The sequence below is a fragment of the Myotis daubentonii genome, chromosome 2 (genome assembly GCF_963259705.1).
Source record: "Myotis daubentonii chromosome 2, mMyoDau2.1, whole genome shotgun sequence".
NCBI lineage: Eukaryota > Metazoa > Chordata > Mammalia > Chiroptera > Vespertilionidae > Myotis > Myotis daubentonii.
In genome coordinates this window covers 182,242,345-182,256,580 of record NC_081841.1, presented here as the reverse complement: position 1 = coordinate 182,256,580, position 14,236 = coordinate 182,242,345, and the positions used below count along the sequence as shown (strand labels likewise).

At 39.0% G+C, this 14,236-nt stretch overlaps 1 protein-coding gene and 1 long non-coding RNA gene across 9 annotated transcripts in view; one reads left to right on the top strand and one right to left on the bottom strand.

Moving 5' to 3' along the window:
• Positions 1–14,236, bottom strand: part of CLYBL (citramalyl-CoA lyase) — a 224,912-nt gene that overhangs the window by 8,620 nt on the left and 202,056 nt on the right. For all 5 annotated transcript variants that reach the window (XM_059685033.1, XM_059685034.1, XM_059685032.1 and 2 more), the window contains one exon: positions 12,287–12,411. In XM_059685033.1, coding sequence (XP_059541016.1) covers positions 12,287–12,411 — 125 coding nt within the window. The remainder of the gene's footprint in view (positions 1–12,286; positions 12,412–14,236) is intronic.
• LOC132228510 (uncharacterized) overlaps positions 1–14,236 on the top strand; it is a 107,366-nt gene that overhangs the window by 56,041 nt on the left and 37,089 nt on the right. The window lies entirely within an intron of this gene.

The following is a 14,236-nucleotide window of genomic DNA, read 5'->3' as shown; positions in this document are numbered from 1 at the left end:
TCAAAATCACGTCAACACGATCAGACCCTGAAGTTTTTCATGGCAGGGAGAATCCGACTTATAATTTGATGGCAAAAGTATTGATGATGGTGGTGTTGACGACTATAGTAAACATATCTACGGGAAATATTCATATTTTGCATTTCTGGCACTTAGTACCTGAGATATTTTTCCTGAGAGCACTCAAAGAATAATTTTTTAGAAACCATAATTTGATCTAATGCTTTCAAATAACTTTTGGGGCATTCCGGGAGTTCTCTCTGGCACTTTCCAATGACAGAGTTGCTGCACTTCAGTGTAAGGGGGATTTCTCTGCCGGCTTTACTGAGAGCATTTGAGCACAGCTGTTATAGTCCCTCTTTTTTGGGGTGACACTCTTCCTCTGTGACGCTGTCTTACACCCGGCAAATTAATCATTTACCTCACAACAGGTCCCAGGGAATTCCTAAAACTATCCGTCAGCGTCGGCCATTATCAAATTTCTCTACAAGATCTTGGTTGTGTCTCTACCTGCTAAATCCTCTCAGCCCAGCCACGACCTCCTGCAATACGGCTTCCATACGCACAGAGCCACCTGCTCCGTGACGCTCCTCACAGCGGGTGGGGATGATGCGCTGGCAGCCGCTGTTTCATTCTCACTCTTCTTTCTTCCCAATTTTTGCAACTTATTAACCTGCAGAGTCCGTGGACAGGTCCTAGTATGGCCTGGTCCCCTCACAATTTGGTTATGACGCTCCTTTTAAGGATGTGAGCTTGGTTGCCTGTTACTCCAAGCTCAGTGGCTAAGCTGCCCGGCTCCCAGGCTGGTGAGAGAACTCGCTGGGAGAGTGCTGGACGCTTAACAGGGGAGCCGCCCCTTCCTAATTGGGATCATGCTGTAATTTTTATAAAACATCAGGTCGGATCTCCATTTGCTTAAACCTTGTTTTGGCTCCCTTTGGACTTACAGAATCAAATGCAATGCTCCCCTGACCAGGGCAGGCCCTGCCTCTGCTCTCGGCCTCGTCTCCTGCCAGTCCAGCAACCAGCCACACACACACATACACACACACACACACACACACACACACACCCCTTGGTATCTCTCGCACACACTGTCCTCTGCTCTGAAGGCCCTTTCCATGTCTATATGGCAAATTTCTTGTGCTTCAAGGCACAGAAATATCACAAGCATTTCTAGACTTCCCTGTAGGGCTAATCCCTTGCCTCCCTTTCCTTAGGCAGCCTCCCTGCATAGCCCCTGTCACACTCCTTTGTAATTACCTGTTTACGTTGTTATCTTTCTCACTTTCTCTTGAGGGCAGGAGTCCAGTCTCATATTTCTTTGAATTTACAGAACCTCGTGCTCAAAACATGGTTCAGAGTGGAGCCTGGCTCTTTAGTGGGGCCGGAGTGGGGTGACTGGGTGGGCCATGGCCTGGGAAGATGGAATTTACCTTAGGTTTCTCTTTTCCTTATCTGCTGGCACCGTTCGGTACCACTCAATCTTTCCCTGGTCTCATAATACTCACTCGTCAGTTGGCTCATATTTGCTGAGCCTCCAGGGGACACAGTGTCTAACCTCCTCAAATGTGATGCTGGGTTGGGGTAGGTTAGCTCATGCAAATGACTTAAAAGTTAAAAGGCAAGTGAGTATGTTATATTCGTGGTGCAAAGACAGAGGAGCCACAGAGAGAAGGAGCCATCGAAACAGGGATGGTTCGGCCAGAGAAGGGCTTCGAGGAACAGGTACTTTTAAAGTCAGGTGTAGAGGGTCAGGGATGCCAAATGAAGGTCAAGAGAGGGGCGGAGGAGACTGAGAGTGGGGTTGGCTTTGTCTGTGTCCCTCAAGAGTCCCATGCGCTTCTGGTTGCCAGTGACTCAACAGAGCAAGCAAAATGAAGGACCACAGTGTGAGATGCAGGACCGTTCTATGGCTCTGTCTGAGGGTGAAGGGTTTTCTTTACGGCCTGAGGAAAGGGAGCCCAAACTAGCTTAAATTAAAGCAATCTGAACACAGACAACATTTTAAAATATTGGTTTTGCTTCTCATCAGCTGCTTGACTATATGACAAAGCACAGCACGTAAGGCGGTCTCTGCTGGATGAAGCAGGACTGGGGACCGCCTGGTTCCCTTTGCTCCTGCTGCACCCCCAGTGGGCCCAGACTGGCTCCTTCCTGGACCCTAAGGAGAGGAAGTTGAACCACCTGTTTCCTTTCCTTTATTCTGGGCACTTGCCCTCTGTCCAGGGATGGTCTGGGCACCCAACAATGGGAAAGCTAAGAGCTGGCGCTGCCCGGCTCAGCCTTGCTGCTGAGTGAGACCATCATGGATGGACTGACCGCCCCCCCGCCAGCCCACCCCACAAACACAGATGGCTCTCTGGTTCCAGGAGAGGAGTTGGGAGTGGGTGGAGGATGTTTATTTTACCTCGAGGAGGATATATCAAGATTCAGCAACTGTGGTTTATACACTACAAGCTATACCTCCAGTAAGCCCTAGAATATTCCTTTCCAAGCTAAAAACGGGACGGTTGCAATCTTATTAGAAGACCCATTACCAAAAAAAGAGGGTTCATCTGATTGTACTTTACACTTTTACAAAATATTTTCAAAGACATTCTCTCACTTGTAGTAGGGAAGGCATGCTTGTTTCTGATTAATAGATGCAAAAACTGAGGTGCAGTAATAATTTTTTAAAAAGAACGTGTGAGAAGGAGAGGACTAGAATCTAAGGCTTTTCATCCAAAATCTCAAAACTCTTCCCACTAATATATATATCTCAAAGTATAGCTTTAAATGGTGGTACCTGTGGTTATAAACAAATTTTTTATATATAATCATATAAAGTATACTATATACTTTAAAATTTTATTTTGATGCGATTTATTAAAAATAACCAGCATATGTAAATGACTATTTCAGAGCTATTACTTAGGCTGAAACTGAAAAAAATAATGATATATAGGTAAGGTACAGATAAGTAAATATGTGAAAATACAGTTTTAATAACTGAATTGGGAACTACTAAAATATAACATGCTTCCACCCTGAGTTTCCATTTGAAAGCTCTTACTATAATTATTTTGATATGAGAAATACCAAAGGATATTTTCAGTGGGAAAAAACTTAATTATAAATATGTGAATGACATCTTCCTGAAAAGAAACCCAAAACATTTATGAGGAGGATTAAAGACAGTGACATTTCATCCTTCTATATGCTTCTGAATATCGGAATAAACATCTTTTAAAATTGCCAGGACGAGAGTAAAAGGATATTATTGAAGACTTGGGAAATAGAGAACATTTTTTAACACTTTAAATTTTAGTGATAATTTGATAGGTATTTTAATACTGTCCAGAATGAAAATTCAATACTATTTACATCTATGGTCAGAGAATTTATAGATGCTAATGTAGCTCTGCATGGAATTTCTAAAAGTTCTACTGAAGCCATTCAACATGGACAATAACCCACACTGGGCTGATCTCTCCTTACTACTGGCAGGGCAATCCTGCAGATGACTTTCCGTGGCTTTTGAAGGGGAAGCCTTTCAAATGATTCATGAGAATAAAACAGTTGGTATATCTGAAGGGGCTAGTTTCGTACCTGATTGGGAGATGCAGTGGCAATTCAGGCCTGTTGAACTGCTTGGGATGGTGCTTTCTGCCCCTGCCTAGGAGCGCAGCCTCAGGGGGTGTGAGGTGCGGTGGGGGATCCTGCATCCTGGGCAGCCTATGGAATTTATTTTCCAAGTTCTGAAAGGTGGAAAAGCCTGGAGAATCTCCCTTTCATCCCTCCCATCCTTTCCCCCGTGCCTCTCCGGCTGTAAAAAAGCGCACAAACCATCAATGGAGACCTGAATGGATGGCCGAGTCAGCTCCCGGCAGCCCTCCTGCCGGGTCAGTGCTGGCCTCGGGGCACCAGGGGCCACCTGGCCAAGCAGCCCCTCTGTGACTTCCCACCAAACAGAAATAGGAACTGCAGGATGAGCACATTCTGAGGTGGTATTCAGCGACTGCTGCTGAGACAAGGAGGGCACCCCGAAACCTGGAGAGAAAGGGACTTGCTTCTCTGGGTTCTCCCGTTTGAGGCACCTTGATGCAGAGGTTAGGAATATGGGCTTCTGGGTCAGCTACACCTGAAATGGAATCCAGGCTCTTTCTTTTGCTGTGTGTGATCCACAGCAAATAATGCTACATCTCTGAGCCTCCGTTTCTTCATTTGACACAGCATCAGTATTTGAAAGCAAATATACTTAGTCGAATTTAAAAACTCAGACTATCAGCTGCAGGAGGGAGTGGAACAACGGGGAAGGAAGGACAGAGTTTTCAGTGGAGGGTGAACAGGACAAGGAAGTCCTAGCAAAGACAAGTGCCTGCCCAATGGGTTTGTAAAAAGAGGAAATTCCTGGAATGTGGCTAGTGGGTAGATGTAAAATGAATAGACATCATTAACATTTTGCTTTTCATAAAGGAATGATTTAGCTTTAACTCTACATAGAAAATGGAAACAGTATGTGCATTAGTGAGATTGATTTGGGACCTTACCAACAGCTTTAGGAAGTTGGAGGAGGAAAAAAGCAGTAGAAGATTTGGAAAATGAATTTGCCAGGGCAGGTGGAGATGGCTGAACCATAGGGAGGAGAGATGAGGTGAATGTCTGGGTAAATTATCTTAATTCTAGCGGCCTGATGCATGAAATTCATGCGCAGGTACAGTCCCTAGGCCTGGCCCCTGCCACCACCCACCCCCAGTTCCCCACTTGCCATTGGGTGATTGGAGCCTGCTGTCTGGGGGGAGGAACCAAGAGGTCGGCCGTCCGCCCACTCGCCAGCCCTGCCCTGCCACAGGTTGCCTTCTGTGTGTGGGGCAACTGGTGGGGCGGGGGCCTTGGCCTGGTACCACCTGAGTCCCCCGCCACCCACTCCTAGGTCCCCATTCACCATTGGGCAATTGGAACCTGCTGGCTGGGGAAAGGGACCGAGAGGTGGTCAGTGCACCTCATAGTAACTGGTTGAGCTGCGTTCTGGTCATTTTGTTGTTAGGGTCAATTTGCATATTGCCCTTTTATGATATAGGATTTGACCAGTCCAGAGTCCTCTACTGCCCAGATGGAGGGTCTCAGTGGACCAGAGCCATCCTTACTTCACAAATAGATAGGGAAGACCAAAGGTGCTTCCGTTTTTAAAATTCTTTTCAGAGCTCACAAAATGTAGGCAGCAAGGTTTATCTTTAAAATTTTTTAGGCAGAATGATCAGACAGAAATACACAAGTCTTTGTTTTAAATATCTTTAAATCTGGAAAAATCAAGCCAAGTTTATCCTGTGGAAAGCTACCTACTGAAGTGAAACAATTGGATTTATAAACATATTGCAAAACCTAAAGGAGCTTCCACATTTTCTAGCAAAGTATACATCGTGCTTAATTTTCTCAGTTTTTTAATTGGTTTATTGAGGTATAATTTGCATATCATAAGATTCACCATTGTTAAGTGTGTATAATTCATTGAATTTTTAGTAATTATCTAGAGTTCTACAACTATCACTTCCCTCCCAGATTTTTTTTTTTAAATTAGAAATTTTGTCTGGAAAGATTTTTATTTAGCAAATAGTATGTAAAGAATATTTCATGTCAAATTTAAGCTGGTATTGCCTATGAGAAAAGCAGAGAATGAAGGCCATTTTATAGCAGCTTGCTGCTAAGACCATTAATGTTAAACTTCTATTTTATACACCTTAGACTATTCTTTCTTGGGAAAACACATCTAAATGAACAAATATTAACTTTACGGCACTTTAAAGGATTTACTAATATACAACTAACTGGTAACAATAATGGATGGAATACATGGTGACAATTTTTTTCTTTGGGTTTTTCTAGAAGGAAACAAAAATCATATATTCTATAAGTACAATGAATAATTCTTTTTAGCACTGTCAGAAATTTTGAAACCAGTTATCAAACTAGTATTTACTAAATATATACTGTGTACCTATTTCTGTCCAAGATGCTGCAGGGAGGTAATTGATACAGAAGAGAGAATTCTTTACTCTTTAGGGAAGTGGTGAGAATCCCCTCTGCCTTTTCTTCATTGGGGTCCACTAACCTAAACAGGGAAAAAAAGAATTCTAGAAAATTTTGATTTATATATTTTAAGAACATTTCATTTACCTGCTTTTAATATTAAAAAGAATTTAAAAATTTTAAATAACTTCAACAAAAATTAGAAGAATGCTCTAAACTCCTCTATTAAAATTAATTAAAGGAGAGGAGGCAAGGGATGGTGTTGGGGGGTATAGTGGTGATGTCATGAGAAAGAACAATATAAAGGAGGAAACAAAAAAGAATTCTTGGAGAGGAAGACAAGGGAGGAACAGAAGCCACACACAGAAATACACATATACTAGTAAAGTCATACATACTAAGAGGGAGCAATACTGTAAAAGGAAAAGAGACAGAAAGATGTCCAAGGAATAAAGCCATCCTTCTGTGGTCCTCATTTAGGTCTTGCTATTAAAGACACTGAAAGCCATGGTGTGTCTGTGCAACCACAGGTGTAACTGAGAACTGACTTGGGGAACCTGCCCTTTGAGGGAGATGAAACAAAGGCCGGACTAGCTATGGCCTCATTGCCTGAGGCTCGCAGTCTACCTTGGGAGACTGAACAACTGATGACTAATGAAACAGAACGGGGTTTGCAGTGATCAGAGCTGAGAAGTCTTTCTGGGGTCCGGCGGGTGGGCAAGTACAGGACAGAATTGGGAGGGAGGGAGCGATATGGGAAATCATGGCTGGGAAGGCACAGACACTCTGTGTTCTTTCTCGCCTCATCAGAATTCCTGCTCACGCCCCCGCCCCCCCCCCCCCAACACACACACCCAAAAAGTACATGACTAAGAAAATCATGCTAATCTGAACTAACTGAATTCACATTTTGTTTTTGTGACCAAATATTTTTAAGGTTCTATCTAGTTTTGGTCATTAACACGGGGACTCACTGTGACCCAAGTGAAACGGCATTTATGCTAACTATGTTCATATCTTTATCTACAAAGTGAGCCCACAATTCTGGTTGGGGCGCTTACCATCACCTTGGCTGTGAGTGACCTGGGGCAACTTCCAAACCCTTGTTGGGTCTTGAAGTATTAAGCTGCAAACAGAAGGGATTTGACTAGAAAATTTCTGAGATTTTATCCAACTAAAAAAATTACTCTTTCTAATTGAAGCTGAGTGGGAAAAAAGTCCTGAAAAGTATAAACAAGAATAAAATTATTTTGATTAAAATATACTTAAGAATGTGTTCAGAATTAAGGATGAAGCAAACAACTTTAAAAGTTATCAGATTTAACCTACACCCAAAATATCTTATCCTTGAATACAGAAACAGCCGTTTGTCACTAAAAGTATGTGAAATAGGATATGCTCAGCACTGGAATTGTGTCACATTGCTTTAAATGTTTACAAACCTTCAAAATTTGTTGTTAATCAAATTAACCTTAAAGTCACCATGGGCAGGCTCTCAGCTTGTCTAAGAATTTGAATTTTTCAAGTCCAAATTATGGCATACAGCTCTAAAAATATTAAATGAATAAGAGATAAAGGGAGACTCGCATGAGTAAGAATCTCAAAGATGGAGTTATGTCCCTTCACCTTTCATTTTCACAGGAAATCACTCCATTTGGATTTTAGTATTCCTGCTTCCAAATAAAGAGGAGAAGGCTGTGGGTGGTGGGAAGCAGGGGTGTGGGAGGGTACACTGTTGTCTATTAGTGGAATCAACCCTTTCAGTTGACAAAGACAACAACCAAATCTGTAGATGGTTTATTTGATCTGCGTGAAAGAGTGACAGTGGGATTTCTGGCACTTGAATAAGCGGAAACAATATTTTTGGCTAGAGAGACTTTTGAGTTCTCTCAGGGAGCCTTCTAGAAGGCCATCTGGACCAAACAGTATTTCTTTTGTAAAGCTCTGCATTTGGAAACACAAATGAAAGGTGTGCGGGCTGCAATCAGATACCCAAGAAAATAATTTGCTGTCAGTGTTGGTGTGTGTGTGGGAGGGTATTCCTTGTAATTTTCTAGGTGAAGAACTTACATGAGGAAAAAAACCTTTTTTTAAATTAAGATATAAGTTCCTCCTTTATATTCCAGTAGAGGATTTGCTTCTGAACACAAACTTATTAATTTGCATTACTGCTTGCTCTAGTGAAATTAGAATGTTTCAGTTATGTGTGTTATTTATAGTCATTATGTCAGGTAGTGACCTTGTTTTTGACCTTTAAGTTGTTCTTTGAACCTAGATTTTAAAGATGAAGCTTCCTTGTTTTTAGCCAGTTTGCAAAGCTGTAACAAACGAAAAATCTTGCAAAAGTTAAATGAAAACCTTCCAAAATAAAATAAAGCATTTATGGCAATGATAGCAATAAACCAGGGAGCTTGGAAAACTGGAAACGAAGCAGAGCCATATTTATAGGGAGATACTGCGGAAATATGAATACTCTAGCAAAGTACCTTTGAAAATTGGTCTACATTTTGCTATTCTTTCACATTTTTCTGTTAGAGCCTCCATTTGGAAATAAACGGTAAATTCTTATATTAAGATTTCTTGGAATTATCAATCATTTTTAAAAAGCAACTACTTCCTTTAGCTGTCATTTTTGTCCAAGAAGTGATGAATATAGAAACAGAAAAAAATTATCACTGAATTTATCATATAGACATTAAATAATACATAGTATCATACATATATGCATGTATATGTAGTATAAATACATGTTACATATATTTATTTGTAAACAAACTATAGTTTCCACTGATATCAACTAATATTAACTAATTATTTACTTCAGATATTTTCATTTCAATGATCTACTTTTCATAGTACATACAATTCTTAGTCAATAAAAAACCCCTGTTAAAATCATATTTTTAAATAGGCAATACTAAATTTAGTTGATAGATAATTTTTAAACGTTATGGAACAACATTATTATGAAAAATGACATAAAAATGAAATTAACTTTCAAAAACCCTTTATAAATTTAAAACAAATCACATGGAAGTGACTTATCCTGGCTAAAATATTTTATTGAGTAATTCAAAGCTAAAATAATTAATGACATGCAGCTTGCATCTCAGAATATATTTTTCTGGAAGGATGAAAGAAAGAATCAAGTTTGATTAACATTATGGCTATATACCTCACAACTGATATCAGCTAAATTAGAAATAATTTAGCTTATGAGAATTAAAATAGGGGCATAGAGTATGTGGAATGTTTAGACATTTTCCAACAGATTTAATAGAAGAAGATGACCTTGGTCCGTAAAGTCAATTGGTAGCCTAATTCTTGTTAGTGGGGACTAGTGTACCAGGCAAATTCTTAAAGTAGTCACAAGTATCATTACCTGCCAAACAGTGACAGATTATTATTTTTTAATGTAAAGTATTTTCACCTGACATTAGACTAAGGGCCTCAAAGTTGCTTTCCCTTGAACTTCTAATTAAAATAAAACAAGAAAATTCATGTGATACCAGAGATTGAACCCCAATAATTTATCTACTCATGATCTAAGTATTCCCATGAATTTTGTTATTGGGAGAGGAAAGGAAAAAAAGGAAGAACTTTTATTTCTGAATAATAATGATAGCTATGTAATAATAATTATTATTATTATTACTATAGAAGACACAATTACCCAGCATTAACTGTAAACTTCAGCTATACCTTTGTTCTTAGGGAAGAATATAATTTAAGATGGGAGCAGGAAGTAGAGAAAAGCAAAGACATGTAATTTTGCCTTCTTGGGTCATTTCTACTTACAAACATTTCTTGAATAAAGGTTTTCATCCGAGGGGGCGGGGAGGGGGGGGTGTAAAAAACGTCTTTCAGAAATTTGTAAGTGTCTCACTGGGACCCAACCATCAGCTTCCCCTCATTGACAGAGTCACCTGTGCTTTGGACAAAGTAACCGAGGGTGTATGTTTTCATCAGTGATTCACATTTGAAATACAACAGATTAGATGTTTGTTGGAAGCAATCCTTCCTACAACCGAGCAACCTATTTATACTAAATCTCTACAAACAGAACCCACATGATTTAAACCCCAAGACCTCTCAAGACCCGGAGTCACCTACCTGCAGACCCTATTTTTGTGACCAGCCAATTTGTAGGCAAAGTGAAAGAAACATAGGAACTGGATAAAACAACCGTGTGTCCCCACTGGAAGCCCCATTACTTGAATCACTTCAACCTTGCTGGACAAAGCACCACGAGAATTTGCTGTCGGAAACAAACCTACACGAATGGGGCACGGAAGAAATGACCTAATAGTCTCCCTTCTGCTCCACTCTCTACAGTTCTGTGTTAGCAAAAGCTGCCACACGATTGTGAAAGCTTTTGCCCCAACAAGAGGGCATTGCTTATTTTATTTTTTTTAAAAAAAGTTCAGAATGTAACATTTAAGTTGCCATCATCAAAAGGCAAGGACACCCAGGGACGATTTTCCCTGGGAACAACACTTTCAAGATAACAATGGAAAAGTGTTGTGTTTTTCTTCATCCAAGAACTTAAATGCCAGTAACAGAGTGTGTTTCTAGTTGGAATGTTGTTTGCTGGCTACCTGAAATTTAGGGTAACTTCTCCCATCCCCTAGCTGCTTACAATGCCAAGTGGCATCCTTTGATGTTATCCAACATGAAACCCAGACTGGAACTCTGCCTGGTCTGCTGTTTTGAGGGCCCATATCCTGCCTCAGTTGATTATTTCAGTTGGAGGTATTCATCACATGCATGTCCTCAGCTGACATAAGCTGCACACAGAGGTGTAGAATATTTAGGGAGTGTGTGTGCAGGCAAGCATGGGAAAGAGGAGGAGAGCGGATGGAGTTATTTGCATGTATGAATGAAAAAGTACATGGCTCTTCTCTCTAGATAAGTATCTATGTTTCAGGATATGGATTTTTGGGCCAAGACAGAGAAGTGAACATAAAACACAATGCCAATAATATTTTTCTATGAATTGCCATGTTTTTCCAATGGTCACTACTGATTTGAAATGAGAGGATGCTATTTATCCTGAAAGTGGTATATGTCCAGATGGGATATTTCCGATATCACAGATTCTGTCTTTTGTGCAAATTTGTACAAAGATGATCCTGTGGGTGAGGGTGAGCATGCGTGCCTGGTTGGAATTGAAGGCAGGTGTCCGTAGGGAGAGGGAGGGAGTGACCCATTTAATATTGTTACTTACTTTCCCAAGTCCTGGGATTTTTCAGGTGTTTTTATTGCTAGTGGAAAATGCAAGTGACACTTCTCACTCTGATGTCACCAGTTAGTTTTTGCTTTCTGTTTTTTTGTGTTTTTTTTTTTTGGTAACAGGGACTATTTAACCTTTAGAATCTTAATAATGTTTCCACATCCTCCCCTAAGTACTTCTGCCTTGGAGGTATCAAAACCTCACTCTTCATGTAAGTAACAAGGGCGAATTTAGATATTACCTCTAGGACAGTTTTGCAAATGCAACTTTCCCCCCCACCCTCTTAAAGGGAGGCACACGGTATTATTGCAAATAACCTTTAAGATAATTAACTGACAATGCTGCAACTAGCATAAAATCTTCCTTCAGGCGACACCTAATTTAAGTGTTACTGGCACAAAGTGGAGACAGATTGCGCATCACCACTGCAATATTTACATAGCAGAAACCCACAGCGCAGGAACCGCGAGGCTCAATGATGCACTAAATTAGGAACAACCGTGCTCCAGTGTTAATTTGCTTCCCATTCTATCCAAATCTCAGGTCCAGGAACTGGTACAAGCACATACACAACCTCCCACGCTTGTATGACTAAACCGGAGGAGATTTTTGTACTTTTCTGCCCCATTATTAAAGTAACTTGACATTTATTTCTCTCCACAAGAACCATTTGATCAAACTGTTTATTTCATTACAACTTGCTCTCACTTTGATCTAAAATTATTTTCATATGACAGCTGTATCAGAGTCTATAGAGAAAAACTAAACAGACTTCCTCTCTTTTCTCAAAGGCTGCCAACATAGTTTATGAAAAGAAAAAAAAAGAGAGAGAGAGATGTGAGAGCCAGTTGGTGAAATATTTAGGAACATGGCAGGGCAAATTTACCTTCGGCAAATTTCTCACTGATGAATATTGTCCCCCCCTTGCCCCCCCCCCCGATTCAAACCCTCTCCACCAAAATCATCCAAACAATGATTTTTTTTCATCCCTCCCCACAGTACTTTAAACACTGGTTTCATCCAAGTCGTTAATAAAACATTTACCTTTCCTAATTGTTGATGCTCTTCAAAGGCGGCGATCAGTTCTTCAGCCCACTTAATTTTTTCAGGGGAAGGAGAAAACTGCTCCTGGACGGCTGCAATTTGGTTAGGGTGTATCACCTGCTTACCTACAAGGGGATTAACAACACCGGGAACACAAAACAAGTAGATGTTCAAACAGAACGTCTGAACCACGAGAGGCTCCTGAGTGCCTCACAGACTGCATGTAAAATAACTCATTATCTTAGCACATTTAAAAAGAAAATAACAGCAATTGGGCAGGCTTCTCCAGAATACCACATAAGAACAAACACAACAATGGGAGTAATTGTGTTTCCGATCCTATAGAAATGCCACCTTGGTGCAGATAATCTCAGTTTTAGCTACAGGTGGACTGACTAAGCAGCTCGTTGAATAACTGCTTTGGCTGGAACTTTAAAGGATAATGTCTGCAAATGAGAGTGACTATTTTGAAGTAAAGAAGAAAAATTTTATGTTAACTCTTTCTAATTTTTATAAGTTGTCTTTGGCTTATTTGGCACCATTACCCTGCCTTCCACGATTTCTTTTAGAAGTTGTCTGTTGGTTTTCATAAAGCTTACAGAAGCAGGTATTACAATTATATTAATATCAAATAGTGTCTCATAATAATAATTTATTTTTTTCCTCTTAGATATAATATGTCATTTCTAACCACTAGTAGCAATTCAGATTTCAATGAGAAAATTTTATTCAGTACAGTAAACTAGAAGGCAGATTTAAACAGTGCGGTCCCTAAATTACTCCATTTAAAAATGTTTAAATAAAAATTACAGGAAGTTTCTCGACCTAAAAACATAACCAGATTTTTCCTTTTTTCTTATAGAATGAAGATTTTATATTTCCCTTTTATATAGATACTTAGACACCCAGATGAAATCTTATCTTTGTAGTAATATCTTCTTTTTGAAGTTTAAGGATCTTAAATAAAAACATTATACAAAGATAAGACTCACAGGATTCTAGGAAATTATGCAGTCATTAAAAAGAAACAGTTTAACAATCAGGGAAGAATGAAATCTAATCAGGTCATTAATAAAATAAAACATAATTTAATGTTATAATAATGTTGAGGTTATATTTTATTACATAATAAAATAATAGAAATATTTGGTTCTTTAAAATGAATGTACACTTAATGATAACTTACTCTTCTAAGTATATTTGTTGGTATCTCGATTTGCTTTGCTTTTGAAATAGTGTTTTAACATTTAATCGTTAGAAATTATATCATTGATGTTTTAAAAAGGGTCAATTCCAGTTACTGCCATTATTCTATCGAATAGAAAAAAAGAACAATTTTTTGTAAAAAAATATTTTTTGTATTTATGAAAAAGAGTCTCCATGAATAAATATAGTAATATCTTTCCTTACAGTGGCATAATTAAAACATCCTCACATTGCTATTTCATTTTTAATCTGTCAGCATATTAATAAAACATTATATAAATAAAGCTGCTTTAAATTATTTGAGGAATAATTTCTGGGAACAAATAACATCAATGATGACAAATGAGAGCTTTTTTCAATAGTAGGTACTGAAATTATATTTAAATAATCTAATAGTTGTTACAATATTATTAATAAAGGATGTCAGTTCTGGTAGTCATTTTGTACTAATTGTTGGTCCTGAATTTCATAATTTATGTACATAATTTACACTGATGTGTAAAAAGCCAAATTTCATGGGAACTTCATAGTATAGACATGATAATTTGAGGAGCAAAACACAAACTATTTAAAATACAGTAAAACTACTTATGGCTTGCAAGTACCCATATGTTGGTAATGAGGCTAACTTTAAGATGTGTGTTAGGTTTTAGAAATTTATGAGCATTCATTTGTGAAGTTATCTTTTGTTGAATTTTGTATACCCCAACAACTGAATATCGGACTTTAATGCCATGTGGGAGC